At 32.4% G+C, this 26,627-nt stretch overlaps 1 protein-coding gene across 6 annotated transcripts; it reads left to right on the top strand.

Moving 5' to 3' along the window:
* Nucleotides 1-16,776: 16,776 nt before the first annotated feature.
* On the top strand, nucleotides 16,777-23,906 carry LOC7462292 (casein kinase 1-like protein HD16). 6 transcript variants are annotated; one of them, XR_008059558.1, is made up of 21 exons: nucleotides 16,777-17,364; nucleotides 17,745-17,879; nucleotides 17,967-18,040; nucleotides 18,158-18,227; nucleotides 18,345-18,400; nucleotides 18,499-18,570; nucleotides 19,040-19,134; nucleotides 19,236-19,302; nucleotides 19,425-19,554; nucleotides 19,632-19,850; nucleotides 19,963-20,105; nucleotides 20,188-20,362; nucleotides 20,555-20,645; nucleotides 20,732-20,889; nucleotides 20,984-21,172; nucleotides 21,282-21,479; nucleotides 21,568-21,658; nucleotides 22,331-22,489; nucleotides 22,574-22,622; nucleotides 22,712-22,979; nucleotides 23,092-23,906. XR_008059558.1 is itself a non-coding variant. In XM_052454090.1 (16 exons), the coding sequence occupies exons 1-16, from the start codon at nucleotides 17,275-17,277 to the stop codon at nucleotides 21,339-21,341; spliced, it is 1,824 nt and encodes a 607-aa protein (XP_052310050.1). In that variant the 5' UTR covers nucleotides 16,777-17,274; the 3' UTR covers nucleotides 21,342-21,913. The 6 variants fall into 6 exon arrangements, 2 of the variants coding, with proteins under 2 accessions (XP_052310050.1, XP_024458950.1); XR_008059559.1 differs by lacking the exon at nucleotides 21,568-21,658; XR_008059557.1 differs by having other exon boundaries at nucleotides 21,282-21,658.
* The last annotated feature ends 2,721 nt before the right edge of the window (nucleotides 23,907-26,627 follow it).

Genomic DNA, 26,627 nt, shown 5'->3' with positions numbered 1-26,627 from the left:
CGGTCGGGTCACACCGGGTCATGACTTGTCATATTTTTTCTTCAATCCGGTTACAGCCCCGGGTCCCGGGTCGACCTGCCGGGCCAGGCCGGGTTTCAAAACTATATATATTTGTTAGCTTAGGCTTTCAAAGAGGTGGGTCTCACATAATTTGGAAATGAGTTGATAGTGAGTCTGACATATAAAATAACTTACTTGTGAAGAAGTTATGATTAATAAATAGTAAGAAAGTTTTTTCTTATAAATATATCAATTCAAGTATGAATGACCAATATAATACATTAATAAAAATATTATTTTTCATATACAAAAGTTGCTCAAAAGATATATAAAAAAAAATAGCAAAATTAATCATTTCCTATGATGATATTTTCGATTCAACTTATATTTTAACTAAGACTAAATATAAAATATACTAAAAGTTATTTTTCACTTTAATATAATATATTTAAATGAATTAATTTCTATAAATATTATGATTTGAATTTATAAAATCAAGAAAAAAATCAAACTCGTTAAGCCAACCCCTTAAAGTTAAAATATACAAATCCATATAGTCAAGATGCATCGAATATAATAATATATCGAAACATGTAGTGTGGTGTTGACTGTTGAACTAAAAGATATCTCTTTGTCAGGACTTTGAATTCGCCGTATAATTTGATGGGTTGCATGCGAGATCAAGAAAGAAATTGCATAGGCATGGAGTTTTCCATGCCACCTTCTTGGAAAATCCAAATGACATGATCACTCTGAAAAAACAACATTTTCAAAAGAGAATGGAATTATTTGGTAAGAAAAGTCATCAATTACCAAATTAATTCAAGATGACTTGCTTTGGGATTGGACCAACATGTTTGGAATTTTGCTTCTGTAAAAAATATTGAAATTCTCCAAAGTCACCTCTCAAAACCCTACTTTATACTTTAGAATCTTACAAGTGAGGGCAACTCTAAATCATAAGAACAAAATCATTATCAATTCTGAATTGAAATTTCAAACCACGTCTCTGTTGTGGGGCTCCTTTGCAATGACCAAAGGCTACACACAATAAGAAGTCCACACAAGAAAGGGCTTGCTGGTAGTGAGTTCTGAGAAAAAAACCCTTCGTTTCTCTAAAATAATCATATAGCCAGGCCATTATTCTTCCACGTATGGTGAATGTCCTAGAATTATTGCAATCTCCGTCCTCGATATCTAGCAATGGCGGGCTTGCCTACATTGATTTCCTAGCGTTCCTGCCCTACAAAACGTATAATAATTGTTCTGGGACTTAATTAATTATCTCCCTTGACAAAGCAACAATTGTAACTATCAACTAGCCAAAAGTTTAAATCTTGTTTTTCGAAATCTTTAATATAAGCTTGACATGGTGTGAACATCAAGCTATCAAATGGAATGTCTCAATCTTCTGCCCCATGGATGTTGTAATTGTAATATCATGGAATCGCATGAAAGTCCTGTGTGCTCAATGATAACGAAGTGAAAGATTAGTGGTTCGCTAACTTATAAATCCCTGAGCTAAAAAAATCTCTTGCTTACATGCATGTGATTTATCACCATTGAATCGCCGTGCACAATATATTTGGGTGAAATTTTTTTTTGAAAGTGTTTTTTTACTTGAAAATATATTAAAATAATATATTTTTTTATTTTTAAAAAATTAACTTTAATATCAATACATCAAAATTATATAAAAAAAAACATTAAAAAAATAATGTTAAGCAAAAACAATTTAAAATTTACCCAATTTATATTTGTAACGCTATTCAAATAGTAGCGAAGGCATTAACCAGTCATCACAGTACTTTTAGCTCATTCTCAATTTTATCTCCTAATTAATTACAAATTCAGTGAAAGAATAAGATAGAGAATCTACTTTACTGATAGTTGTCCTCTGAAATTGCCTTGTAAATTCAAGAACTTTACACTAGACAATTGGGGCAAGTCAGTATCTTGCATAAAATTCAAGAATTGTACATCACAGTATAAAATTCAAGCAGCGGATGCAGCAGTTGAACTTGAAATGGTAAAGTAGAAGAGGTATTTCTGTGCATGGGCCCATGCACATTAAGACAATCAAGTCTAAATGGGAGAGAGCCACGGACCACGAAATTTCCCTCGAGGATGTTGATGATTGAAGACAAAAGGCAAACAAGGAAAACGACCTAATTAAATAAATATAAGAAGGGGAAGGTGGACATTGACGAGTGTGGCAACAAATTATTGATCAAGTGTCTGTATCGATCATCCCTTAGAAATGAACTGCTCCTCCTTGTCACAGTCATGCAAATTGCAGTAATATTGGTGTTTATCGATCTCTTAGTGCTTTTATATAAACTTCAAAGCATACTTTCTCTTTCGGCTCCGGCTGCAGTTTGGATCTGCAGTTCTTTTGAATATTCAAGAACAGCCATGCACATGGGAGCCTTCTTTTGGGGGCTTGGTACTGGCTGATATCTGGTATATTTGATCAGATTTACGCCAGTTATGCCGTTTAGGAATGAGCCAAGCAAGTCCAGAAATAAATTAATAATATCACCTCCAGCCATTGACAGTACTTGTTCGTATACTTGAGCCTCAATTTCTTGCACTAATCACTGAACGAGCATGTATTATACAGACAGGGTCTTTACTAATTAAGATTGAAAAGAAAAATAGAAAGGATTTGAGCAGAAAGGGTTTGAGAAAAATTCTAGACGTCTTATATAATCTCTAAAATAAGATAGATAACAATCTCTTTATTAATTCTGTTAGAGAATAATATAAATTATATATTGGGATCTCACCTAACCGTTTAAGCTATTGAGTTGAGATGGTTCTTTGATATGGTATCAGAGTCTTAATAACCAAGTGGTCACGAGTTCAAATCTCACTATCCCCATTAATTTGATAAAAATCAATCGCAAAGTAATGTGGACATGTGCAAGTTTCAAGCCCAAAGGGTTTTCACTTGAGGGGGTGTGTTAGATAATAATATAAATCATATATTGGAACCTCACCTATACCATTTTTTATACAGAGAGAGAAAATTAAAAACCTTAATGATATTGAATTAAAAAAAACATTTTCTTTAAATAAAAAAATTAGTAAAACTTAATACATAACACTGAATAAAAAAATAGAATTTCTAAATTAAGTAAAAAATAAAAATAACTAAAAAATGTTATTACAGACAAGTCAGTGACCAGTTTTTCTTTTTCCGTTTTTAGAGCCAGGACATATTTAATTATAAGTCAAGTTTTATTCATAAAATTGAGCTCATCTATCCAGTGCAGTGAAAAGTACACAATCCATGTTAGAAATTTGGGATTATTGGTAAATTCATTTATACAGTCTAATCCAATATTTTAATGTAACATCTGTTTTTGTGTTTGAAATTATATATAGGTGTATTTTAAAAATGTGTTTTGCTTAAAAAAATATTAAATTGATTTTTTAAAAAGTTTTGATATATTAATGTTAAAAATAAAAAATATATATATATATATAAATCATTTCAAAGTATTTTTAATATAAAAAAAAACACATTAAACCACAAAACTAAATATATACATTAAACCTCGTAGTTACCAATGAGCACATCCCATTAACTATGAAAACAAAATGATCAATTAATTTAACAAGCAACTCTAATATGAGCATAACAAGGAATCATTTATTTTCAAGAGTGGATGCAAGAAACAAAGCTAACCTCACTTTTCGATTTAGTCTAACAGTTATTTTTTATTCGGAAGATATATTAAAATAATATTTTTTTATTTTTAATATTTTTTTTACATCAACATTTAAAATGATTTAAAAAAATCAAAAAAATTAATTTAAAATAAAAAAAATTAATTTTTAATTTTTTTAAAAAAATATTTTTGAAATGAAAAAATAAATGGGTATAAGTAAACCTGAAATAATAGGTTGATGGAGCACAATAGTCAATAACACATGTTATTAGGGTATATCACGCTTAACTCTGGGTTAAAATCCTACAAGTTCATTAAAGCTAAACTAAAATAGAAGTAAATTTTCAAGAATCTCTTAATTCCGATATAGTATCGATAGAATTTGTGTCCAACCTGAGACCACAGAGGGAGCAAACCTTTTAGTCCCAAACTCTTACCACTGGGTCACCACCTAGATGGTTCCGTTTTTTTTTTTTAGTTTAACGTGGGTGTCCGGACCAGTTTGCGCGCACCTCGACTAATCCCACGGGCCCTGAAGTTAACGACCATGTAAACCTCCAGTGGCCATCATATGAGCAACCACAGGGCTCGAACCTGAGACCACAGAAGGAGCAAACCTCTTGGTCCCAAGCTTTTACCACTGGGCCACCACCTAGATGGTTGATGATTCCCTTTTTTTGTTTTTTATTGTTTTTATATATTGATATCAAAAGTAATTTTTTTTAAAAAATATTATTTTAATATATTTTTAAATAAAAAATACTTTAAAAAAACAATTATTACCTCAAAATCAAACACTCGAAATATCATATATTTTTTTAACCTGAGATGTCTGGATCAGTTTACACGCATCAAGACTAATCTCTAGATCTACTGAACATCCTGCAAACCTAATAGACAAGTAAAACATCGTAGGAGTAACACCATGACAAGCATGCACACTAAGGTTTGAACCTCCAATGCGAATACATGGAATTTTCTCCCTGGATCGCTAGGCTCAGGAGGTGACGGTCACCGGTAATGGGCAGCGTATTATTCTCCATTCTATGTTTTATACTGGTGATCATAACATTGAGTTTGGGATCATAATTATAAATCCCAGCCGCGCTTCGATGAGTTGATTTGAATCAAGTTTAAAATTAAATTAAACAATAAATACACGATGTAAAACTCAATTAATTTAATAAAATCTGTGAAGATCCTATTTTGTCAAAAAAAATTAAAAAAAATTACCTAAAAATGAAAATTCTATGTCGTGGCTGGAATCTTATTCATGATGTTTTTTCACTGAAAATGAAAAATCTAAGTAATTGAAACCTTGATTAGTTTAGTTTTATTTTTTAAATAGAGTTTGAAGTGTAGTGATGGATACTTTTTAAAATATTTTTTTTTTGAAAATATATGAAAATAATATTTTTTTATTTTTTAAAAAATTATTTTTTATATCAGCATTATATAATAATATTAAAAAAATTAATTTCAAGTAAAAAAAAATTAAAAATACGTGGTTTCAATAGCAAAAACAAGCACCTCCTCCTCTACAGGGCCAAGTTAATCTTTTCCGTTCTAGGCTGGACTGTGGTACTTTTGAACACTCTCTGAGAAAGCCCTGGCTCTTGTGCTCTGGCTCTTGGGCTAGCTAGTGTTGTCTTCAACAAAGCATGATATTATGGGCTGGGCTGCTTATGAATTTGTTATGATTTCCAAACAGTACGAGTCTACGAGAAAACAGACATGGGCATTTCTAGCTGTCTTCTAGCGGTCATGTCCTGTGGGGACTTGGAGAGCTCTTGTCTTTGCGGCAATGTTGTATTCTTAAGATATTTTTTATTTTAAATTGATTGATTTTTTTATATTTTTAAATTGTTTTAATACATTGTTTTTAAAAGTAAAAAAATATATTATTTTAATACATTCTTAATCCAAAAACACATTTAATTGCTACCACTGTGCAAAACACCTGCAATGCAGAACACCAGCACAGAAAGTGGCATTTGCTAGCTCGGAAGAAAGGTTTCAGAACTTGGTTAAAGATTGATGAGAAAAGGAGACAAAACTGTCTTTAGATTGTGATTGATGTTCTGATTCTGTGTTGGTTCAGGATATTGGTTAAGTCTTTCAAAAATTGAATGAAATGGTCCGCAGATAGATAGACAGAATTCATCCCCGTTGTGCTACTACTTCTCCATTGAAATCTGGAAACAAAACATGAGAGAATATAGGTTGCATGAGAGCAATCTCAGTGACTTGCTTTCCGTAACACAGTGCAAAACAATTCCTTGAATTAACAACTAGACCAGTTCCTTGAATTTACACCAAGAGAGATTGAACGAAGGATTTGGAAAGATAAGGATTCAAGTCCTTCACACCTGTTAATTTGAATGGATTGACTCGTATGTATCTTTTTCTTTCTTTCTTTCTTTTAATTTTCAGTGATTTTAATTTCAATAGGTCCCCTCGTTTATTAGTCAAACAATTAGATGAATGTTAGCTCTTTCTCCTTTCTGTCTTTTCATTCTTTCCAATCCATCTCTCTCTATCCATTCCTTTTCACAAACATTAATTACTTAATTAACAAAAAACCTTGAGAGGATTGGGGTTTTACTATACTTATCCTCAAGTAAAATTGTTTTCTTTCTACTTTCTTTGTTTTTCTTATATTTTTTTTCTAATTTCAATTCAATAATTCAACATTAGATTTATTAAATTTTATTAGATTTATTAAATTTATTAGTGATTGGAATACATAATTATTTTTTAATTTACTTTTTTATAAGCTTATTCTAAATTTATGATACAAATCACAAGTTTGACGAATTGACTTAATTAACTCGAGCTTTTCTTTTCTTTTCTTTATTGATTTTTTTTACTCAATTTCATCCTTCAATGTTAGGTTAATAGAAAATTCGACTTCATGATTTATTTCGATCTACTTTCTATAAACTTATTCTCATTTAATGACTCAAATCACGAGTTTGACATGTTAATCCTAGTTTACCCGAATTGTTTTTTTGTTACCTTTTTTAATCGATTTTTTTAATAGGAAATTGATTGGGAATCGAGGTTATAATTTATTTTGATTTGCTTTCTATTGGGTTATCCCGGTCTCATGATTAGGATCGCAGGTTTAGTCTGGTTAACCTGGGTTGACTCATGTAATTTTTTAAATTGATTTTTTTTCAGTTTTATCATTCAACATTAGCTTTATTTGAAATTGATCTTCTTAAGTTGTTTGGATTTTCTTTCTAAAAGGGTTGTCATGATCTCATGACTTGATATGTAGATTGACAAGTTAATCCTGGTTGACCTGAATCGATCCAATATATTTTTGTCTTAATGTTTATTAAAAAAATCTCATCTTAAATATTTATCTTGGGTCGAACTATGTTTTTACTGGTTATCCGGGTTATCTTTGGACCCGTCAAGGTGACCGAGTCACATTGGATCAACTCCCACATGGTTTTTTTTCTACTAGAAAAAACATTGGCAACGCCAAAACATTTTTTTTTACTTAAAAGAAAAATTACTTTGACCCATTGCGTAGCGCGAGCCAATTATCTAGTAATCTTAATACAATGGTTTAAAAAAAAATTTCATTAAATGAATTGCTTTTAATTAGGAAATAAGATAGGTGAGGAGACCGGACTAGTTTTTTTTAACATAAAAAATAATATTTAGGTAATGCTAGCATGTTTCAAGAAAATAAGAAAAATTCACAACTTGAGTCATAGTCCTGGCAAAGTCTAATAAGCTGGTTTCATTTAATTATATGATAGAAAAAAAGCAACAACATTAATTGAACCAAATTTAAAAAGAAAATGATCATGATGACTTGTATGAAAAGAACACCTAACAAAAAAAAAAGAAAATACAAAGCTTAATTATTAGACAATTCAATGTTGAATGGTGAAATTGAAAAAAAAAAGACAAAAAAAGCAACTTGAGTCAACCCGAGTTAGCATGTCAAACATGTCACCCTGGTCGTGAGGTCAGAATAACCTTATGAAAAGAAGATTTTTAAAAAAAATTAGGATGCTCAATTCCCAACAATCCAAATATAGAATGATGAAATAAAAAAGATAATTAACAAAAGGGATAAAAATAAAAAACACCAATGGGTAAATCCCACGAGTCGAATCTTGCAAATAGATCAACCCGAGCTTCACGATTTAACTCGTCAAACCACAACCCAGATTATGGACTCCATTGGGTTTAAAAATATTATTTTTTATTTAATGATATGATAACAAAAAGCACTTACAAAATTGAGCATCAATCAAATGTTAGGATATTTGTTTGAAATTACGATAACCTTATAAAAAGCAAATCAAAATAAATTATGATGATCAATTTAAAATCAATAAAATATTAAATGATGAATTTGAAAAGAAAAAAAAAGACCCTAAAAGCATTCAATCAAAAGACAAAAAAAAAATGGTAGATTTTTTTTTTAAAAAATAATAAAAAAAAATAAGTGAACAGTGAAGTAGTGGGGAAACCCCAACTTTTAAAGTGTAGTTGCTAGCTTCAAATTAGATTGAAAAATTTATCTCGTATAATAAGGCTAAAAGAAAATCTAATCCAGAGGGGAAAAAATAAAGACAAATTTGAGAAAAATGAAAAAGAGAGAGGGAAAACACCAAATCAAAAGGAGAAAAAAAAAATCTAAGAACCATTTTTTTTCTAAAAAAAATGCTTCTTTGTTTATATGTACTGTGAATCACCATTACATAATTTAAGCATTTTAGTTTGTTTAGGTAATTAATTAATTATAAAGTGTTATCACTTCTAAGAGTTCAGACTAAGCACAGAAAAGTCTAAAATTTGGAACGTCGTCAGATAAGGTCAAGAACAAGTCCAGGTAATTGGAAAATATCCTTGCAAAATTGGTTAGCGGGAGGCATGTTCACATTCCTGTAATTATTAAATCTGGTTTAGTTTCGATGGATTAACTTAAAATATCTAAGATTTAATGTTAGACATGATAATAGTCGAGTTTTTATTTAAACTCAATATAATATCAATTCAATCATTCTCATTTCATTAAGTTAAGTTTAAATAACTTAATTGATTCGGTTAAATTCAAATTAAATTTAATATTAACCCATCAAAACAATTTAAAAATATTAAAATTTTAATTCTTGAAAAATCAACTTTTTAAAAAATACGGTTTCAAGTCCATATCAAAACACTTACGTGCAGTTCCAATTAGCCTTCGTGGACCCGGGATGATTCGTGTATATCATGGAAAGCTTTTTCGGCATAAAAACATGCATCGAGGAGTCCTTCTGGCATCACATCAGCCACTCATATCAAATACCGGGTCACCTTAATCTATCATCATATACATCTATCAGGGACAGGAAGGTCTTTTTATTTTGAACTAAACTAACTTTTTAGAACTCAAATAATATAAGGATAGATCAAGGGAAAAACTAGTTAATTCCTTCCTTCTTTCTTTTTTGACAGGTTGATTGAGGTTAAACCTTGAAAATTATAAAAAGTTGATGTTTCAAAATTTATTATTATTTTTAAAATAATTTTTCAAACATTCCGTATTCACAAGGGCTTTTGAAAAAAAAATTTAGACCAAGACGTTAAGCGCACGACCTAACACTCTTGGACTCAGGCAATGCTTCTGAGTCCAAGCGCCCGATGCCCTTGGAGCGAGGTGATGTGCATGCGCCCAAGTGACTGGCGCAAGGCTGGTGTCTTTTGGTCTTGGGCTAAGTGCATGTTATATATCTTCTAAGTCTTTTCTTGTGGTATGGGCTCAGCACCCAATCACTCAAGATTTGTTTTTGAACCAAATTTTTTGGCTTGAATCCTACTATATCTACACCTATAGGTGTCTAGGAATCTCACATGAGCAATCATATTTTTATCTCGCTAATACAAGTGTAAATGATATTTATTACACATTAATATTTGTACTAATGATATTTGTCATTCAATAATGCATGCATAAGAAATATTTATCTTTCATTAACGTTATTGAGATAAAATGACTATATAGTCTTTTCTTCAAGTAAAATGACAAGATTCAGGGGTATAAATATCTCATGAACCATCCTAAGTAATAGATTCACAATTTTCATTCTCGATATACACAAATTATTTTCTTGTAGGACACTCATACCACACAAAAAGTAAAAAAAACAAATAATTTTATTCTTAGAATTTAATATTATTTTGCATATTTAGTACATTTTTTCTCTGTAAAATATAATGACTTGAGCATATGAGGGTCTTCAAATCACCAAGGATTTTTACATTAAATTACCACATTTCTTTCCTATAAAAAATAAATTGAAAAGCATGAATACTTGATTCATCCCAATATTCAACCACCTAAAAACACTTGATGAATTTTGGAACATTATGAAAAGTCTTCTTGAAAAGGTGTTTTCTTCCACATCTTTTATACAATACAACAGAACAGATTTCACTTTTTGATCCCAGAATCTTCAAGATTGGGTTAACGTATTGATGGCCAATTAATTAAAAGTGGATCTATCCATTATCTCTTTAGAGTTTAGATCACTCAAATTCAAAATTCTCATGGAAAATCAATCTATACAAACTGTACAAAGGATAGAGATCCCGTCCACTATAGGTTAGGTGTCTTCTTTTTGTTTTTATCTTACTTTGTCTATCCCTTAAGTTTCATCCAACCTTTGAGAAATCAAAGCTTTTCCGACCATGGATATTGTTCTTTATTCCGTTTGGTTTCTTGTGGACCATGACGTGCCCATCTAATATAGTATTACCGTTTATAATTGCAGGTGTTAAAAAAATCAAAAAATTAATTATATCGACAAAACTGAAAAAAAATTAATTAGAATATTTAAAAATTTAACCAGTTCGGTTTTAGTTTTATAAGTCTGAAACTGAAAAATGAAACCAAATTAAAACCAAACCCATTAAAAATTAAAAAAAAAACCCTTAAAAAACAATATAGTTTTTGGTTTTTGATATAAAATAACTGAACCGAACCGAAATCGAATCAAAACCAGTCGGTTGGGTTTCGGTTTTTGTTTTAAAATAACCGAAACCGGTCGGTTTGAACTGATTTCAATTTTTTTTTAAATTCAATTTGGTTATTTTTTAGGTAAAAATCAAAACGAACAAAAAATAATCACCACTATTCATAATTGAGTGGGCATTTTTGTTTTGGTGATTGGAAAGAATTTTTTTAAATTTTTTTTAATTTTGATATACTATGTGAAAAAAAATATTTTAAAAATAATTATTACTACAATATTAAAAATCTCTAAATGTAATAATATTTTTTTTGTTTTGTTTTTTTCTTACAGGAGCCCAGAAAGCAACTTCGACCAAACTCTGCTGTTTAGTACATTCGAGGCACGTGAAAGTCATCTAAAGACTCTTCTTTGCAGGTGGAGAAGTGCTGCATTAGTGCTGTTTTTCTTTTCTACTGCAACTTTGGTTGCTGATCCTTGAGTTTCACATTACTTATTTAGTCATCTTTTTCTAAAAAAAATATAATATTCTTTTCTTTTTAATCTGAACTACAAGAATTAATTTATGTTCTTATTTGAGAGTTTTAATATGAATTTATGTTTGGAAGAAATTCTCTTGTTTTTCAAAATTAATTTTAAGTTTTTATATTAAAAAGCATTTTTTTCGTAAAAAAAAAGTGATTATTAAAAGGACCTAATATCCTTGTTTTCAAGACTTGAAGGATTTATTAGAGAAATCGTACAATAAATTAACTGGTTAATCCTAATTCTTGTCTTTTAAAACCTGCACAAGGATCCATGATGCTCGCAACGTGATAAAATTTATAGGAGATTCTCTGTTGATATTATCTTTTTTTCTTATCGTGTTGTTTCTGTATAAATTTTTTCGCCGTAACATTTCTCTTCTTTTATGTTTATTCTCTGTATTTTTAATAATTTTGTTAGCAAAAATTCTCTCTTAAGTAAATGATATTTAAAAAAACAAACAATTTAATTGTCACAAAAAACAACAGAAAAGGTGAGTTCAATCAAACATTAAAGTATAAAGATTCAATATTAGATTTTTTAAATCCAAAGGATTAATTAATTATTTCACTAAAAACACATAGATGAAATAATATTTTACTCATTTAATTTACATTGAAAATACGACACCTTTCTAGTTTACTCATTTATTTTTTATTGCAAATACGAGGGTAAATTTTGACGCAAAGCGGTAAATCACATCCATATAAAAGAAAATAAGAAAAAAAAAACAATAAAGAGTTTCTGCCACTGCAACCCAAACTAGAGTTTTAAAAATAGGTGATTCATGGAGAGGAAGAGAAACGCGAGAGCGAAGGAGGAGATATAAAATTCTTCATCACTTGATGTCGTGACTCGTGATTTTATTTTTTATTATAATAACTTATGATATTGATAGGTGATTAACTTACTATAATAACTTATTATTTTAATATATTTTTAAATAAAATATCTCTTAAAAAATAACTATTATCATAATACCAAATAAATTATAGGTCAATTTATAGGATTTTAACCTTGGATCAGATTTTTGAAACCCGGCCTTGTTCAAGACTCGAATTCCAGATTTTGACCGAGTCACCAGGTTAATTTTGTTTTTTTTTTTTTAAATTGAAACGACGTCGTTTTAGTAAAAAAATAAAAATCAACGGGTTGTAACCGGGTTTTGCTGGGTCGCCAGGTCAACCGAGTTTTGTCTTTCCCTGTTTTTTTTAAACTCAGCTTGGTTTTAGTCCTGGGTTAACCGGGTTCCAGGTCAATTCACCAGACCGGACCGGATTTCAAAACTATACCTCGGATACCGCTCAGGTTCAACTTAGTACAGAAAGATTTTACAAGAGTAAAATCTACATTTTATGGATGGATGAATTCGAATTCTTTATATAATTATGATGAATGCCTGAACTTGTATTTTCATGTTAGCAATGACTCAAAACCGGGTTCTTATAAACTTCTTTCCAATTATTTTTTTGCACACACACATAGACATATCAAACTTTCCTATATATAGAATAAATACGTTACACTTAAATTGTGATTTTTTGGGCGAAAATTATTTTACAATAAGGGGAAAGATGAGAGTTTGACACTTTTTTTATAAGTTGAAAACAATATTATTAAGAGGGCTTTTTTTTCATGTTAAATGTCGCGGGGCCGCAAGTGCCGCGACGTCGTCTGGCGATGGTGGAGGCTTTTTGTCGTGCCTCCTGTGCGAGGTGTTGTGTGTTGGAAAGAGTTTTTGGATTTAATCATAAAATTATGATTAATGTTTAGGAGTCGCCACCTAGTATTATGGTTACTAGGAACCTATGGTCTGCGAGAGTATGAGTAAGGGACTGGTTGTGCAAAGGAAAGACGCATCACCCCCAGTGCACCCTACCTAAGGTAAGCTGCATTGTTGTTTGATTGATTTTTCTAAGTTGGATCCTATTCGTTGGTTTTTTCTAAGGCTCAAGGTAGATCTATTTTCATGAGAGTTTCTACCTTATCGGGTTAAATCCTAACCGTTCTAAAGTCTGAATTTTAGCATCGCATTTATTTAAACCTTATATCTTTAATACATGAGGGTGTAATTTATCGTGTAATCTTCATGAGAGTCTCTACCTTATCGGGTTAAATCCTAACCGTTCTAAAGTTTGAATTTTAGCATCGCATTTATTTAAACATTGTATCTTTAATACCTGATGGTGTACTTTATCGTGTAATTTTACACCCCACAAATATTAAAGTCTACACCTGGATCCTAGAAAAAAATTGGGAAAAGGTTTTTGATATTTTGGCCAAACCCTAATGAATGATCATAAACTGGTTATGATATCCATTTTTTGGATTTTCAAAACATGAAAAAGATGCAATCTTTTAATGAAAATATGCTTGGAAAATTTTTAGGATTTGGCCGTATGAAAACAAAATATTTTTTTTTGTTTTTTTTTAAAAGGGAAATTGATTTAAAAGTTTTTGAGATTTTATTTTTTGAAAACGTTTTGAAATTTGTTTTTTTGAAATATTTTGGAGAAAACCGTGTATTTTAATACCAGATTTGTATTTTATAGTGTAAATATACAACCCGATATTATGAAAAATTGGTAGAAAAATATTTGAAAAAATCACAATTTTTTGGAAATGATTTTTGAAATTTTTTTTGGATTTTTTGTTTTTTTTAAAGAAATATATAATATAATATTATATATATTAATAAATATTATTAAAACATATAGGCTGGGCTGGCCCAGCTGACTGGGCCGAGCTTAGTCCAGAATAGGTGGGCCAACATCGGCCTAAAATGGTTGGGCCGATCTCGGCCCAGAATATTTTCTTTTTTAGTTTTTTGGGCCGGGCTGGACCCAGCCCAGACACTTGGGCTGGGCCAACACTGGGCCGACCCAGATGCAATGTTAATTATTTGCAGAACGTGAACAGTGGTTCACGTTCTGCATGCAATCGAAATGGCTGCAGAAAATGGAGGTTGGCGAAGGAGCGGCTCACTCGAAGCAGGAGTCTCGGCCGTGATCAAGAGGCTTAGCTGGTGGTTCTGGCGGCGTTTCTGCGAGGAGTGGTGGCCGGAGTCGTCCACAGGGAGAAGATGAAAACTTCTGCAGAAGTGAGAGAGAGGAAGAAACGGTGGTTGTTTCAGGCGTGGGGGTGGCCGCCTTATGGTTGGGATAGCTACCTGTGGTGGAGCTAGTGGTGGAGAAGCTGGTGGTGGCCCTGGTTGGTGGCTGGAACGGTGGAGAGAGAGGGGGGAGAAAAACTGCAGAAACAGGGGCAGAGGAGCTGTTTTTTTTTTCCTGATTTTGGACCCAAATTTCTCCTCCCTCAGGCTATGAAATGCAACCCTATTTATAGGAGGTGGAAGAGGAACATTTTGTCTTTAATGGTGCCAAATCGTGGCCTTTGGTTTGGTTGGTAAGCATCCCAACCGTTGGTTCAAAGTGTGCACCTCGAACTGCCAAATTTGACAGTCCAAGGCTGCCCGAGTTGGCTACTTCAGGCCAGTCACCGGAGCAGGTATCATGTACATAGGCCTGAACGGACCATACTCGAAGATAGAGGGATGTCAGGTGACCATTTTGGTGCATGAGTTGTCAATTTTGGTGGACATATGAGGCATTAAATGCACCTTAAAAATAGCTCCCTGAGCTGTCATTTTCGGGCAAAAATCGGGGAAGACAATGAACAGTTACCAGACGACGCGTCGTCTGGTCCTTTTTTTTTTTTTAAAACAGAAACGACGCCATTTTTTAGTTAAAATTAAGGATTTTTGCAGATCTTCAATTTAGTCCTCCATCATTCAATTGAACCCCCAATTGACCTTAAACTCTTAATTTAATGCAATTAGGCCCCTGCGGAACTTCAACTTAAGCCTCGTATTTACGCGCCTTTTTCATTATAGTCCTTGGTCTCGGATTTATGCAATTTCATCCCTAATTGACCATTAAACTTTCAATTTCTTCAATTTGACCCCCAAATTTTGTCAATTTCACCCCTATAGTTTGGCGCGTTTTATAGAAACGTCTTTGGCTGTCAATTTTTTTAATTTAACCCCTAATTGACCCCAAAACTTCAATTTTCTTGCAATTTGGCCCCTAATTTCAATAAATTAACTTGGTAAAAATTAAATTTGGTCTTTTAAAATTCCAATCTTTTCAATTAAGTCCAAATTAGGCTCCCAAACTTAATTTTTCACCAATTAAGCCCCAAATAAAATTAATTTGACCCATTTAAAGTATGATTAAGTCCTTGCACTTAATTAAATCCTTAAATTGGACCCAAATTAATTCTTAAACATAATTAAAATTTAATTTGGCCCATGATTAAATCAAATTGGCCTATTAAAAATTTAATTATGTCATTGGACTTAATTTTTTATGCAAATTCGTCCAATAATCATTTAATTTGACCTTGAATTTGTATTTTTTCTTCATTTTTGGGCATAATAGGGTAAAATTAGGCCTTTAATTTCCTCCAAAAATTGCAGCTAGATTTTTGTCTATTTTTGCAGTCTTTCTTGATCTGTTTTTTTCACATTGCCAGCCTTTATTTTATTTTTTAATTTTTAATTTTTTTTAAAAATTAATTTTTGGGGAATAACCCAGAATTGGGTTATGACATTAAATATCTTATAAAAAATATTTTTTAATTTTCATGTGTTTTTTACTTGTAAAATATATTAAAGTAAAATTTTTTAAAATGAGATATTTATAATTAATATTTACATTTAGTTTATTGTTTTTTAAAAATTTAACCTCGTAAAATTTTATAAAATATTTACAAACCACCACATCATTTTTCTACCATTATATTTTCAAACCAATGCTCACCAAACATTATAAATACTTGAAAAATTTTATATGTAAAATATTTCACACAACATAAATCAACCTCCCGGTTTTTACTCAATAACAATTAAAAATACTTAATTTCATGTTTTTTTATTTTATTTTTAATGTTATAAATTTATTTTTCCATGTGTCCATAAAATTTTTTAAATTAAAAACATGTTTAATAAAATAAATTAAAGACAATTTTTTTAAAGAATGAATATGGTATATATTATAATTTCATAAATTAAAAGTTAAAATTTTGACTCGATGTTATAATAAAAATTAGATTTAAGTGAAGAGTTATTTCTAACTATATATATATATATATATATATATATGTATATAACTATTTATTAAATCAAAAATAATTTAAATCAATTCACAAAAAATACATCAAACATAATCTAAACCATATAAAAAGTTTGATAAAGAATTTATTTGAGAATGTTGTGCCAGTTTAAAGTATTTTTTTGTTTAGAAATGTATTAATTTTTTTTTATTTTTAATTTTTTTTAATATTAACACAATAAAATAATTTAAAAATATAAAAAATTAATTTTAATAAAAAAATTTTAAATTTTAAAAGCCGAGTTTTGAACCTCATTTTGAAACAGCAAAGGACACGCACTCGACTGGTTCGAGTTTAAACTTTCATTCCCCCCTCACGTGGTAAAAAAAATATAATAATAAAAAATAAAAATAAATTTCGAATTCCAAAAATCAAAAAAACAAAATTCTCAAAAATTCTCAAAAATAAAAAAATAAATCACATTAGCGTCTCTTACATCAAACACGCATATCACGATCTCTCCAGTCCCTTCTGTGACAAATCCCTTCCTTTCCGTTTCCTTCCACAAATCTCCGAAATACAAAATTTCTCATCAAACCCCAATTTTCACTTTTATCTCTCTACAACCTTCTCTCTCTCTATCGAATGATTCTAGAACCTTCATGAATCCCTCCTCCACCACCACCAGCTTCATGGACCACTGCCTTCACTGCCGTCCTACATTCGATGCCTGAACGGCGTAGCCGAACACGCAGAATTCTGAACTGCGTAACCATCAGAATCCGAACCCGGTTAAGTTCACTGTACAGACTCGTAAAAGAAGAACCGCGGAGGTTAACAACAATATAAAAAAGAACGCGATCGTTGATGATAAGGAGAAAATTGTGAGATTACCTGATACGAAGCCGTATAGAAAGGAAAAGCAAGACGAGGAAGCCTGGGTTTTGAGAAAAGACGAAGGGATTGCTAATAAGAAGATGGACGAGTATGATAGCGGCGGCGGACGGAGCGCCGACAAGGGAACGGGAGCGGAAGATGAAGGAAGCACTGCTCCTCTTCCCGAGAAGGTGAGTCTTAGTTTTGGTTTTCGTGAGAGATTGTGTTTGGATGTGAGAAACTGTGGGGAAGTGAAAGAAAGTGCGAGAAAGTTTGTTTGTGTGTCGTGTTTTGCATGAAATCGGCTTAATGCATGTGAATTTAGTTCATGATATTTGAAAATTTTTGGATTTTTGCTGTTATTTTTTTTCATTTTGAAGCTATTTTTGTTAGTTGCAGGAGGGGAAACTAACAAATTCAGTAAAATATATCTGATTTGTTGTTGAGCTCCATTTTTTTGGGTTACTGAATTAACTAGTTGTGTGAGTTTAGTTTTGATAGAAATGGATTTTGGTATTTTGATTATTTATATAGGCACCGTGTCTTATTATTTTGAGTCTTTTTGCCACAGGTCCAAGTTGGTGGTTCTCCAACGTACAAAATAGATAGAAAACTGGGTAAAGGAGGTTTTGGACAGGTTTATGTTGGTCGAAGAATTGGTCCCACTAATTTTTCAAATGAAAGAACTGGTCCTGGAGCTTTAGAGGTATGTGATTCTTGTATCTATTTTATAGCTGCTTGATAAAATGTGCTGGATTTTATGATTGTGATGGGGTTTGTGTGTAAATTGTAGGTAGCATTAAAATTTGAGCATAGAAGCAGCAAAGGATGTAATTATGGACCACCTTATGAGTGGCAAGTTTACAAGTGAGGATCCTACCGCAGCTTTTGTATTTTTGGTTTATTGTCTATGCATTGCATTGTTAGGGAGGGGATGTATATGGGGAGTTATAACCTTTTTTTTTTCCTGTGCTGTGTGTACAGTGCACTTGGGGGCAGTCATGGTGTGCCACGAGCTCATTACAAAGGAAGGCAGGGTGACTACTATGTTATGGTATCTGTTGTTTGATCCGTGTCCTCTTTTTTTACCTTCAGATTGGTAAGAATTAAGTTTCAGCCTCTGGGCAAATGTTTTAGAAGAATGTTTTAAAAAATGCTATATTTCTTGCAGGTTATGGATATGCTTGGACCTAGTCTATGGGATGTTTGGAATAACAACTCACACACGCAAGTGTTTTTCACTTGATAGTTTTCTTTTAGTTAACACCATAAGATCAGATATTTTCAATATATCCAATGTTTACTTCTTTTCTTTTCAATTTCAGGATGTCCATTGATATGGTTGCTTGCATTGCCATTGAAGCCATCTCTATACTTGAAAAGATGCATTCTAGAGGGTGAGACTTTTTTAAAAGCAATTCTGCTGCTAATTTTCTTTTTATGTATAAAGACACAAATCTACTTTTTAGAAAGAAAGTCACTTTTGGTGATTTGATCAATGGATTTTGGATGTTGAGATCAATGTGATTGGTGTTAAAATTGTCTACCTAGGTGGTCCTTGAGAGGGCATGTAGGTTTTCTAGTCTCCATGTTTGTCTTATATACGTTGTTAATTTTTGCATATTTGATGGTAAGCAGGCATCTTGTGTCATGCACTTGCAGCCTTTGAGAATGTAATTATTGTGATAAAGTGGAGCCACCGTTTGCTGTTCCCTTGTAATCACACTTTGTTTAGAACATTATTTGCAGCCAAACACACTGGGTGAACCAGTTGTAATGAGCAACTCTCAAACAGTACTTGCAGTACTCTACTGTTGTTCTCTATTAGAAGGGATTTTTCATAATATAGTTTCTTCTGTTTGGCAGATATGTCCATGGGGATGTGAAACCTGAAAACTTTTTACTTGGTCCACGAGGAACTCCTGAAGAAAAAAAGCTGTTTCTTGTTGACCTTGGATTAGGTAAGTTGTTGAATTTGCCAGTTTTTGATGTGGCATCCGGTACTTTCTTGACAGATGATGGTGCCTAATGTGAAGTCATATTGTTGCCTATTTTCATACAGCAACCCGGTGGAGAGATAGTTCAACTGGTCTTCATGTTGAATATGATCAACGCCCAGATGTTTTTAGGTAAAATGAAATTGTGTAATTATTGAACATTATGCCAGCTTAGCATCATTATATTTGGGTATTCCTATACCCCATTGTTTTCCATTGCAACTCATTGGTGCTTGAATATTGTTGTGCTGCAGGGGAACTGTGCGATATGCCAGTGTTCATGCTCATCTTGGTAGAACTGGTAGCAGGAGAGATGATTTAGAATCTCTTGCCTACACTCTCATCTTTCTTCTCCGCGGTCGACTGCCTTGGCAAGGATACCAGGTTTGCAGATTATAATCTAATTTGTTTATGCTTATAAGACTAGTTCTCATTTCTTTCTAATGCGATGGTTTCTTTAGGGGGACAATAAAGGGTTCCTTGTTTGCAAGAAGAAGATGGCGACTTCTCCAGAAGCTTTGTGTTCCTTCTGCCCTCAGCCTTTTAGACAGTTTGTTGAGCATGTTGTAAATCTGAAGTTTGATGAAGAGCCAAATTATGCAAAATATATCTCCCTTTTTGATGGAATTGTTGGTCCAAATCCAGACATAAGACCTATTAACACTGACGGTGCTCAGAAGGTATCTGTCAAGTTTTTCTCATCTATATGTCATTTTTTATTTTGATCATTGAGACATACTTTGTTTCCCCATGTTGTGGAGGTTGTGTTAACCTGATGTTTGTACTGTGAAGCTTATATATCAGGTTGGGAATAAGAGAGGGCGGCTGACAATGGAGGAAGAAGAAGATGAACAACCAAAGAAAAAGCTCAGGATGGGGATGCCTGCAACACAGTGGATTAGTGTTTATAATGCTCGTCGGCCTATGAAACAAAGGTATGCACTGAAGAGTTATATGCTGTGCTCTTCAAATTTGGTGACAAGGATTAAAGGCTAATGTTTTCATTTCTTGGTGTAGATATCACTATAACGTGGCTGATGTGAGGCTCTCCCAACACATAGAGAAGGGTAATGAAGATGGATTATTTATCAGCAGCGTGGCTTCTTGCTCAAACCTATGGGCCTTAATTATGGACGCTGGCACTAATTTCAGTGCTCAAGTTTATGAGCTCTCTCCTTATTTTCTCCACAAGGTTGGTTTTGGGTCACGTATCCAAGGATAAGTATCTATTATGGGTCTTCAATAATGAACATCACTATTTGCTAACATGATTTCTACTGAATATCTGCGTGCTATCTTGTGTTTTGATGTTGAAATGTTTACCTTTTAAACTCTTAACTCAACAACTTACTCTTGCCTGGTATATGTATATTTTTTTTTTAAGGAATGGATAATGGAACAGTGGGAGAAGAATTATTACATTAGTGCAATTGCAGGAGCTAATAATGGGAGTTCATTAGTTGTGATGTCTAAGGGTTAGTGTTGTATCTCCTTCAGAAGTAGTCAGTAAAACATTTTCTTATTGCATCACCTAAAATTTTTGTTGCTTTATTTAATTCAGGTACTCAGTATTTACAGCAGTCTTATAAAGTAAGCGATTCTTTTCCCTTCAAGTGGATAAATAAGAAATGGAGAGAGGGTTTTTATGTCACAGCTATGGCCACTGCTGGAAGTAGATGGGCGATAGTTATGTCTCGCGGCACAGGATTTTCAGACCAGGTCACTTTTGTGAATCTCTGATCAATGAAATGCTTCTGGGGCCAACAATTAAGTTTTTATAACTTATATTTTTTTGTTTCTCTTCCAATTTTAGGTTGTGGAGCTGGATTTTCTATATCCCAGTGAAGGCATTCATCGTAGGTGGGATGGTGGTTACCGCATCACTTCAACTGCAGCAACGTGTGACCAAGCTGCTTTTGTTCTCAGTGTGCCAAGAAGAAAACCAGTAGATGAAACTCAAGAAACACTTCGTACTTCTGCTTTTCCCAGTACACACGTCAAGGTTTGTTGATCAGTTCCATGTTTCTCCTGTTTCTAAATACCTTTGTTTTTTGTTCTCTTCCAACCACAAGCTCTGCACATTTGATTTACTTTGTATTTATATTTTTCAGGAGAAATGGGCAACAAATCTTTATATTGCATCTGTTTGTTATGGTCGAACTGTCTCATGAATGACTGAAGTTTTGCTGGGGATGCTGTTGCTGTTATCATGAAAATTTAGAAGACAGTTCTCACCATTTATGATCCTCCTTTGAGAAGCAAAGATCTGCTTAAGCCAAATTGACTCGTCATGGCATTTGGGAGTCAATGTATGCAAAACTCTACCTTAATGTAGCCATCACATAGCATCCATTAATACCTGTGCACTAACTTTCAATTGGGTTGAAATGCTTTTAGGGTGGCATCGATTTACCCATTGCTAAGAAGTTTGTATAGTTATGAACAGTAGTTGAAGGGGCGTGCACTGGCCGTGTCTTCATTATTGATGGTATTTTTGAAAGCTTGTTATTATGATTTTGCTTTGGGCAATGGTCATTTTCAGTCATTTAGTCTGTACTTGTCTTATGCTTCTTCCATCTTTTCGGACTTGAAGATCCTAGTGATCTTTCACTTCTGTACTTCCAGGATGTCTGAATGACCTAAAAGACGGAGGATGTACTCCATTTGTATACTTTTCAACAACAGTCTGTACCCTTTTCTAATTATTAATGCTTTATGCTGTAATCTTATGCATATTTGTACCTCTTAAGACCAACTCAGTGCATGTGCTGCATTATTTGTCTGGCTATATTTGAGTGCAGTTAGTTGATTAAACATTAAAACACAACTGATTTTTTTCTCCCAAAGAAGATTCTTGTTCAACGTTATCAGAGTGGCCTCCATAACTTCTGTTTTGGAAAGAGTACAGAGCTTATACCATTAAATTTTTGGGAAAGATAGTTTTTCTATGTTCAGGTCTAGGTATTTGATATCTTTATTAAATATATATCCTTAAGGCAATACATGCCAATTTTCTGGCAGGTTAGTCCATTGCACTCATCCAGATTTTAAAAGCTGTCATCTGTATATCAGAGAGGTTTTTAGCTGCTGATTTTTTGTTTGTCTATTTTTTTTCAAGTAACCTGACAATTTAGGTACCTAGATTTTGGTGTATTATCAGGCATCACAGGCTAAATTGTGAATACTTATGGTCAAGTTCTTCAAGGCAGGAACCAAGCAAGACTACTACTGTAAGAATTTGTGTTACTGAAAGATCAACTTATCTTTTTGCTTGCGGCTTCCTGGGATCAACAAATAGATGAGAAGTTCTTCAGACTTGGTATTTGGGTGCAACCTTTTATTTTATTGCTTGCTGCTGATCCATTATTTCATTTTGATCGACTGACCGACTTCTATTTTTCAGGAACTACTTTTGAGCATTCTTGACCAGGAATTCTATGGACTTTGAACCTGTAACGTCTCATCTATTATCTCTTGTTCCTTGGTATTTCATCTATCATATAGATTAAATAAGGCGACGCACATCTTGTTTTATTGGCAGTGTGTACAAACTGAATGGATAGATGTTCCATGTCTGATATGATTATTGAATGCTAGGGAGAAACAATGCCTCTTCCTCGTGTCAATGTTAAGCAGCCCCTTTTGATTTTCCAGAAGAACAAACATCCATTATTTTTGTGATGACTTTCATCTCTGGTGGCACTTCTCTGGACACATTTGTGATCATACTTCTCTAACCCGGACTGTCAAGGTTTTAATTTCAACACTGACCTTATATGGCTCTAAAGAATCTCCAGAAAAACATTCATGTAAATGAGTTCACATGTCCAATGTTTGAGAATTGAGTATAAATTATTTCCTCAGCTGATTTTGAGAGTGTTTTCAATTTTTTTAATTTTTTTTTTTCTGATTTTGTTGCAGGATAAAAGAATGGATGGGTTTTACTGTGAAGTCAACCTGTTGGGAAACGAGTAGTGTTCTAATTAAAGAGCTTGATCACTACATAGACCAGGGTTCTTCTGATGTGTGGTAAACGATTGAAATTAGCAAGTTTGCTTCTTCCTTGAACATTTTGCACTATCAGTTGCATGTGGCTAACATAAAGCTGACATGGGTGATGTTTGATGAGATATTACTATCGACCCCTTTGATGGCTGCAAAATATGATGACAAAAATAAGCTAATAATTAAAACCTTCAATTTCTTGCTTGCATTCAAGAAATGGAAGGAAGGAAAGATCTCCAATAAACTGGCTCAGGCATGTTGGAATTGGATGGGGTAGAGTTGGAAGTTCTTTCTAGAAACTCTTCCTGGGACCGTTCTCCATGTAGAGTGATTGCTGGGCTCTTAGTATAATGAAGAAGGAAATTTGATTTTATTGTTCCCATGGTTATCTTCGTCTCTTCTTACCTATTAAGTGGTTTGTGTTTAATAGCAACTGTAAACAGAATGCATGAAAATCCATCTGTTCACGAAGGCTCATACAGAATGCAGTTGCTAGCGTGTTAAGTATGATGGAGCATTCAGTTTCTGGACAGAGTGCACTCTGGATGCCGGTGGGAATTTCCAAGGCACTGAACTGGATGCAATGTTTGGCAATCTTCCATTTTACATCATTTATTTATATGACCTGTGCATGTTTTATACTCGGTTCGAGCAATGCGCTGCCATGCACAAATTCAGATTTGTTTTTGGAATAGACGTGATATTAAATGTTGTTCTTCGTTTGCATAAAACCCTCTTATACTTTCATCCAGTATGTTTTTCACTTTTTTTCTATAGTTTAGAGAATTATACTTTCCTTCCTCAAAGTAGATGAAAAGATATTTTTATCCTTGTATATAATATATCTAAATTTGCATATTTTCATCACAAACCTCATCTCTTTTTCTTCCAAAATTAAATTTCTCTCTAGTCTCTCTCTCAAAACACAACACGCTCACACACAGACACTATATCTGAAGCAAGATTTTATACTTAATGTCTTTGTATGAGGACCAGAGCTAAAAACCCCTTGTTGATGTTTTTCTTATTCAACCCTTTTCATTGGGAATAATAGATAACAATGGAGGTAAGTTGTTTAAGCGAGTCTTGATTTTGAATGACTTGTGTGTGAGTTTATTTTATATTAAATTAGTGAATAATGGTTAAAATATTGTGAGTATGCACTTAATATAACAAAAAAAAAAAGAAATTTTTTAATTGATTCATACCTGATCTTAAGCTCTGAAAACCTAAAAAAATAGATTTTTTGCTTAATAATCAAGAAATTGGACTATTATACATATGTTTTTTGTATTTTTTATATTAATTATGGATGTTGAAGCTCGAATTCAATTCGATCAATTATGATTATTATGAACAGTGTTATAAAAACCTTAATTAATTGGTTTTTGGCGTGATTAATTACAATTTTACGTGTTATAGTAATGCTTAAACAATTTTTTATGCTTGTAATGCATGTTTTGTAGATTAAACATCAAACCCCCTAATTTTATCAAATAGAGTAAATGTGAACAATAACCCTACTTGACAAAATTAAAACATGCATGATTGCTAAAAAGGTCTGGAATTAGAGTTACTTCTAGATAAGTTTATAATTAGATTTGTGTTGTTTGTAATGATAGGATACAAGATGTTATCTATTGTAGCTTACCATGACAACCTATCACATGTTGAAAAAGGTTGCTTCTATTGCTATATGGCTTATATGGACATATAGAACAATATCATAGTTAGGAATAATAGCATTACACACACTAAATTAGCTACTAATAACAACTTTATACTTGCAAAGCTAGTCTTTATATTGTGATTCTTGGTCTAAATTCGACGCAATTAATCTTTAATTTTTTTTTCACTTGTTCTAGTATTCGATTGATATCAATGACATCTCCTCCCTCTCCAATGGTTAATTCAGTATCATTCATAGGGTTGCACCAATCAATAAATGTGTTATCGCATGACCTGTCATTATATTTGTAGAAAAACTTGTTTTTACTTATATCTGTTTTTGATATTCTAATAGCTGCTTTTTTTTTCACTTTTCATGTACTTTTTGTTCTTGAATTTTAGTTCATCCAAGCTATTGAAAGTTTATAAATTATTAGCATTTGATGGATATGATGATTTTATTTCAAATGTATGTATTGCAAATTTTGAACTATTTTTTACGGTGTGTATTGGGTTTGAGTGGCTGTTTTTTGTAGTGTTGGGTTGATAATTTTAGGTTGTAGGATTTGTAGTGAAGAATTGTTGATGGAAGATGAAGAAAGATGAAGAATTGTTGCTGAAAATTTTCGGAAATTTTATTGGGTTGAAATGGTGAAGAACTTTGGAGAAATTTGATATTTTTGGTTGTCTTAAAATGATCAAGAAATGTTTAGCAATCTATTATAAACATGATTTTAGTAGTATTTTCGTAAATATAGTGATATTGTCCAACGACAAGATTGTGGTTTTTTTCGTTACTTTTAGTCACCTAAGAGCACTTTTGTCATTAAAATCATTATTAAGCTAGATTTTGATTCTGATTATGAAAAGCTGACTGTAGAGAGATAATTGTTTGTTCAACATTTTGGAAACACGGCTAGGATTGATGTATAGTTTAAGTTATCAGGTTCTAGGTTTGTTTTTTAAAGGTTATAAATTCAAGTTTTATAAATTTCAGGGTTATTGGAGGCTTATATAATCATTAATTTCAGGGTCCGTGAAATTAGTTGAGGTGCGCACAAACTGAGCCGGACACCTATATTAATAATAAAAAAAAATCATTTAAGAAAAAAATTGATTTCAATTAAGATATAAACTAACCGGAATACTTCATTTATTGAAAAGAAATATAAAGATTAGCTCAAAAAATAAAAATAAAAATAAAAATAAAAATAAAATCACATCAGGTGTAATAAAAATAAAAACAAAAAAGTGCATTGGAAGGTTTGAATAGAATCATGGAGATTGGTCTTCAAGAATTCAAACCTTCTTCCCGTTTCAGAATGGAGCCAACCACTGTGTACATGTTTGCCGCTTAAGAAATCATTGACTGAGCCAACGAGAACTTTGACAAACGATAATATTGGGAACCCTAATATAATTATACCCACTACGCACGCGTGTACCCAGTAAAAGATCACCAGCTTAAGAAGCTTCGAGATATGGCGATAGAGTGCGCCATGGAAACGGTTGACGCACTCTCCATCTCCCCCTCCACAAATTCAATTTTATACTATGCAATGGCCGGCAGTCTTGAAGAAGAATTTACTTCAAGTAAGATTAATGCCGTAAGAAAAATGATGCCAGAAAATGAAGACATTCATGGGAATTAAATGTCAAATGCAATGTAAATTAGGGCTTGAGTTGTCAATGGCAGCAACTAAATTATGATCCAAGTCAAATCAGCAATATGATATTGGATCATAATGACCAGGTCTAAACCATACGGGGTTGAAATTGGCATT

The sequence above is a fragment of the Populus trichocarpa genome, chromosome 6 (genome assembly GCF_000002775.5).
Source record: "Populus trichocarpa isolate Nisqually-1 chromosome 6, P.trichocarpa_v4.1, whole genome shotgun sequence".
Lineage (NCBI taxonomy): Eukaryota > Viridiplantae > Streptophyta > Magnoliopsida > Malpighiales > Salicaceae > Populus > Populus trichocarpa.
This window is presented reverse-complemented; position numbering and strand designations above follow the sequence as displayed.

What these genes read in the sequence shown, in the direction of transcription:
- LOC7462292 (XM_052454090.1), top strand. Translation starts at nt 17,275, where the DNA reads ATGGACGAGTATGATAGCGGCGGCGGACGGAGCGCCGACAAGGGAACG. An exon ending in TGGAATAACAACTCACACAC is followed by an intron (nt 18,401 to 18,498) that starts GCAAGTGTTTTT and finishes TTTCAATTTCAG; the next exon opens with GATGTCCATTGATATGGTTG. An exon ending in GCACAGGATTTTCAGACCAG is followed by an intron (nt 20,890 to 20,983) that starts GTCACTTTTGTG and finishes TTCCAATTTTAG; the next exon opens with GTTGTGGAGCTGGATTTTCT.